This window comes from Drosophila montana, unplaced genomic scaffold, assembly GCF_035044405.1.
Source record: "Drosophila montana isolate Dmon_TW-CO22-7 unplaced genomic scaffold, ASM3504440v1 contig_1264_1, whole genome shotgun sequence".
NCBI lineage: Eukaryota > Metazoa > Arthropoda > Insecta > Diptera > Drosophilidae > Drosophila > Drosophila montana.
The window spans coordinates 869,437-875,436 of NW_026996243.1; the positions used below are offsets into that span (position 1 = coordinate 869,437).

The window sequence follows — 6,000 nt, forward strand, 5'->3', positions numbered from 1 at the left end:
AACAACAACGACATCCTCGGCTGCGTTTTGTGTCTACGGCGGCATCACTTTGAAAACGTGCTCGTAAATTACATTGGAAATTCCTGGGCCATTGATGTTGATTGAGCAAGAAAATTGCCGACAACGGCCTGGTGGACGCATGCCCATTCTCAGGGCATGCCATGCGTGCATTTTAAAGCGTGTTTCAACACTTGTCGCAGCCACGCGGACGCCTCTGCAGCTCGAGGCGAGTGTGCGCGTTGAGCGGTTTGTGGTTGGATTGTGTTAAAGCTTGAATTTCCGATACATGCCGCGACGCATCAATGCTGCTCACACCTCTATACGGCAAAGTAAACTTCCCAACTCCACCTCCAACGTCCCATCATGGCTCGCGGCAAGCCAAAGTATCATAATTAATGAGCCCGCCCTGCGGCCTGACCTTTTAGCATGCGTTGCGTGGGCGTGGCGATGCGCGTGCTCGTAATCTCATTTGAATTGTATTTCCACTAAAACTTTACCAGCGTCGATAACAAAGAGCGACTACAAAATGCAAATTATTTTGCTTAAAAATTAATTGTATTAATTGCGCTCGCTCTGGCGACATTTTATGCTAGTCGGGCTGCGCACTTCCGTTTCCGCTTAAGCATATGGCAGTAATGATTGCACAATATTACACAGCAATAAAATTAGGAATACATTTTACGATTTAGCTCGGGACTATGCATTTTGCGTACATTTTTATATCGAATATCCGTAATTCTTGTGTGTAGAAACATTTGAAATTTTTACAATTATTTTATATTTTTTTTGGTTTTTATTTCATTTTTTCATTAAGTGAAAAATTTGTTGCTATCCGTTCATCTGTCTTAGAGCCATGATGTACAAATTTTGACTATTAATGAGGTCGCCTAAGGATTGATCCACAAACGTGGCAAATCGGCAAAATCGAAATATCTAATACTATATTACGGAATTGCAAAATTTATACTTTAAAATCTGATTTAGGAGAAACTTGTGTGAGATCGCAAGCATGTTCCAAGTTTATATATATTATATTTTATATATAACTTATGCAAATTAAAACCAATTCGACTTAAGCCAGATTTATTTTTTTTAACGATAATTTAAAAATTTAATTTATCAATTGTGATTCATTTTAGGGGGCTCCGCTTTTGACTCAAATGTAAGTATAAAGTAAAAAAGCAAATGTTGCAGATGACAATAAAATCACAGATTATTTAAAGAATTGTTGCTTAACCCGTGACAATAGTCTGTTTCGCTATTCTGTCTCAGAGCAATAATATAGCGCCAGGAAAACAATATTTTATCTGTTTATTAGAAAATTATAGATTATCAATATTAATAATTTATTAATTATTAATAATAATATAAACAAGAAAGAAGGGCTATTTTCGGCACGCCGAAGATTTAATACCTTGCAGACCCAACCTTTTCATAATGCTCATAGTGTTTCGTCCGTATCTAAGAAGCACAGAAAAAGTAGCTAATGCCGAGTATGGTTAAGATATCTTGAAATAAAAAAAAGTTTTCCATGCAACAACTTAATTTTCGACCGATCGTTCCTATGGCAGCTATATGATATAGTGGTCCGATGTTGATAGGATTTTGCATATATATGAGGCGCATAGTAAAACTAATAAATGCCGAGTTTGGTCAAGATATCTTGATAAACAAAAATGTTTTTAATACAAGAACCTACTTTTCGACCGATCGTTGCAGATGGCAGCTATATGATATAGAGGTCCGATCGAGCTAGTTCCGAGGTATGTACCTCGTGCAACAGAAAGAGGCACTTCTGCAAAGTTTCATAAAGATAGCTTTAAAACTGAAAGACTAGTTCGCATAGAAACACACAGACGGACATACGGACAGACGGTCATGGCTATATCGACTCGGCTGTTGATACTGATCATGAATATATATTCATTTGGGGTCGGAGATGTCTCCTTCTATGCGTTACACATTTCACGACAATATTATAATACCCTCTGCAAGGGTATAAATATATTAATATTCAAAATTATGAAAAATAATGAAAACTGCATTTAAATTATAAAGTAAAATTGTATCGCTTCCATTAGCAACCACCTCCCTTAGTCAGACAAAAACACAGCGACTAAGGCTGTCCAGCTATTGTTTAAATTTAGTAAGCTCTAACTTAATCGAAAAAACACATTTTCTATAATAATTTTTTTTTTTTGTTTGTAACTCATTTTTATTCCCAAAGTATTCTAATATTGTGACATGTTTTGTGTATTGAAGAACACATCTCAATTATAAGGTTTATAGATATATTCTTGAGCTTGTTTTAAAGCATACGAAATCCTTTTCATCGAGTTTGAGCTTTAGAATGTTTCTAAAGCATTATCCAAATCTTATAATCATACCACTTAATCATATAACTGTTACAGGAAAAATCTTATGTTGTAAAAAAAAACACAATTTCATGTATAGAACTAGTCAGAATTAACCAGTGCCTATGATATATGTTCTTCAATAGAAAATCAAGTGAAGCATTATGTGTTTTTTTAATGGATACATAGTGAATGTATGTTTAAATATAAGTGCGTAATGTATTTAGTTTCTTAATCAATCGCGCTTACCATATACTTTAATAGTGAAGAATGGTGCTTCCAACGTTAGTCAAGTTGACACACCGAGTCGTTCGAGTCAAGTCAAGAACCGACAAATCATTTGATTGCCACAATATTCGCACACAAACCCATTTAGCATGCCATAGCCGAAAAATCTTTAATGGAATTGTGCGCCAGTCACACACACGCACACACATACACACACTTACAACATATACAACAAATTTGAATGTTAAATCTTGAGAGTTTTAGTATCGCTTCAAAGCGCAGACGCTGCCAGATTGAAATGCAAATCGAATAAATAGAAAATAAATAGAAGGCATAAGTAAACAAAGTCTTTCGAAGCATTCCACAGACTAGACGTAGGCAAAGGACCTTTAAAGAAGTAAACTGTGGATAGTATCCTGTCTGTGTTGCATATTATGCTTGCCTGAGCATCTATGTGTGTTGTGCGTGAGCGAGTGAGTGTGAGTGTGCCTGTGTGTGACTCCAAGTGTGGCCCCCAGGCGGGTAAAGCGGAGCAACCGAAATCGCTGACGCTGCCTGCTGAGCAGCTTAAGTCTTTATGCGACAACAGTTTCAGCAGCGCCGCAGTCGCAGCCACAGTCGCAGCCGGGCTGAGCAGCGGCAATATCAACACTTCCGCTTTGTCGTTCAGTCGAAGCAACTTTGATTGCATCGCCCGGGGCGTTTGGCATTACAAATGTGTGCACAGCAATGTGACTTGGCTTATAACTAGACCAGCCCTGAGTGCCTTATGGAATTAATGGTTTCTTGGCTTTTTGACTTGGCTCTTAGGAGTGACTGAGCTGCCGACGCGTTGCTAGCCGGGATTGCAGCTTGTACTGATAGTATCGTAGGGTGTTTATGTTAAGTTAGCCGCTTGTGTGCTTCAGCTTGTTTGTAAATTCATTGCAAATACTTTTGACATTTGTTTCACCTGTATATATATTATATATTTTGCGTGCTTTTACATTAAGAACTTTGCGATTGTCCGAACGTGCGCTTGTCTTTATAGTTACGCGACAAAAATTGTAACACATATTTTATGGCGAAAATTACACACAACAATTATTCTAGAAAAGTATACAAAACTAAAGGACAGCACAATGCAATTGCACAAAATAAAACACACACACACTACAATTAAACATTTAAACTTGTTTGTTTGTTTCTATGTATGTACTCTTGTGCGCCATTAAAAGCCAGCGGCAGACAATTTCTATACTTATTTTATTTTATTTTTTCTATTTTTTGTTTTCCTTTCTTTTTGAAGGCTGCTTGTGGCAGCTACATGTCGGCTGTTTTCATTTTATTTTGTTGCACTGCTTACAAGTATTTTCTTTTTGCATTTAGAGAATCGACGCACCGCGAATTGCATTTCATGGCCCTACGACGGAAGCGGAACGCGAAGTAAAGCGCGATGACCATCGCTGCGTATACGCAATGGCACGTGCGCGCAAATATACATGTGTATATATCTCTCGTGAGTGTAGATTTACCGTTGCAGTGTGCAATCAATGTGCTTGTAATCTGCAACAAAATGCATTAGTTTAGACTGACTGCTGCCAATGCTGCTGCTGCTGGTGCTGTTGATGCTGCTGCTGCCGCTGTCGCGCGCCCACTTCCTCTCAATATACGAAAGCGAATGAGAACGTAACTACGACAACGACAACGACGTAGCAATGCCGCAGACGGTTAACAGACGAATGAACTGCCGAATTTGTGTGAGCGTCGCACGAAGCCCGAGACAGCGCCAGCCGCGCTCAGAATGTGCACGGAATCAAGCGAATTGAGTGCCGAGCTGCGCCGCAACGCCGACGCCGCCATCAATGAGAGTCGCTCAGAGTGGTGCGCAGATTGCACTCAAAGCGTTTGCTCAGTCACTCAGTCACTGCCTGCTGCTCTGTTAAAAGCTAACAGCGCTCGGCGTGTAAATGACTTTCATTTACAGTCTGTGTTGGCTGTGCTGTTACGCATACGAGGCGTGGGCCGATAGCAGCAGGGCCCAGTGCGGATTGGGTAGCAACTTTTTTATGGTATCGTTGCCAAATATTATCAGACAAATAAGCCTTCTGTCTAAGCTATTAAATACATGGCAAATTTGGCTGTCAACAGGCGGAAAACAGAAAAACTTTTCACAACAAGCCCCTTATAAACGACGCACAAAGTAAATTCCAATTAAAATTTCAACGTAAATGCCACAAAATGTAAATTATGCGTAATGAAGTCGTCGGTGTTGGCAGCGTTTTTCCTGTCGTGGTTGCGGTGGGCTGCCTGTCAACACCCACACTCGCACTGATACTAGAATCCACGCTCACACTTATACACACACACACACAAACTTATAAACACAAAACGCACAATACTTACCCTCTTTAGCTTTCTGTCGCAATGTTTGCCTTCAACTCCCGCGCACAGTCGCTCGCAAACCCTGCCAGACAGACACCGATGCCACCGGAATACGATGTTGTGCCATGTTTAAGGAGATTCCAAGTCCGAATATGACTCTGGCTGCGTCTTAGCTGTCAAGAAACTGGAATTGCCTTGAAGCGGACGCTGCAGAATCCTTTAAGAAGACTATAAATACCCCAACCCACAGGCCAGCGTGCATTGTACAAATTGATAAGCACAACAACACACAAGCACACACACACATACACGCACACACCTAACTCTAAAACAAGCAATTTTGACATCAAACGTCAACGACTCACCCTGTCAAACACACACACAACACATACATACATTCGGCTGTTAGCGGATCTGGGCGTTTCCAACCGATAGCGGTTACACATGGGACTATTAGACTTCTATAAATTGAATTTGCACAAATTTCAAATCCCAAAACACGCCCCACCCAAAAAATAAAGCCAAGTTACGCCCGCAGCCTACGCAACCTGCATCCACAAACAAATCCAACAAGAAATGTATTAAAGTCAACGGAAAAGGGTCTAAAAAACGCAAGCAGAAGTCTCGATACTCTTTAGTTTACTTTAGTAGATGTTATAATTTAAACAAAAAAGGATACATTTAATAAATATTTTATTTTAATTTGAACACCATTTTATATATTTATATCTGGATCCTGCAAGCTCAGAGCTATGATAAGTCTTTATAATTAAGATATTTTCAAAGTGTGCGTAAAATTAAAATTTTTAAAATTTTTCAAAAATATTTCTATATGTATAATAAATATATTTGAATTAAGCTAAACTTAAATATAATTAAAAGAAAATGATTAAATTACAATAAAAAAAAATACATTATACCCATTTTCAGGGTATAATTAAATAAGAATAATATTGAACTTGCATGGAATATATTTGAATCTTTGAATAATAATTTAATCTAGCAACCAAAAAAAAAAACACAAGGTAAAACTTAAAAAAAACCTACCCTGAAA

At 38.6% G+C, this 6,000-nt stretch overlaps 1 protein-coding gene and 1 long non-coding RNA gene across 2 annotated transcripts in view; one reads left to right on the top strand and one right to left on the bottom strand.

The window, feature by feature from the left end:
* Octbeta2R (Octopamine beta2 receptor) overlaps positions 1-4,291 on the bottom strand; it is a 67,196-nt gene extending 62,905 nt beyond the window's left edge. Inside the window, exon 1 of the mRNA XM_064679238.1 lies at positions 4,097-4,291. Within this exon, the coding sequence (XP_064535308.1) occupies positions 4,097-4,143 (47 nt within the window). The 5' untranslated portion in view covers positions 4,144-4,291. The remainder of the gene's footprint in view (positions 1-4,096) is intronic.
* On the top strand, positions 2,918-5,667 carry LOC135426252 (uncharacterized). Its single transcript, XR_010435880.1, has 3 exons — positions 2,918-3,055; positions 3,951-4,080; positions 4,152-5,667. It is a non-coding gene; the product is annotated as an uncharacterized LOC135426252 (long non-coding RNA).
* Positions 5,668-6,000: the final 333 nt, after the last annotated feature.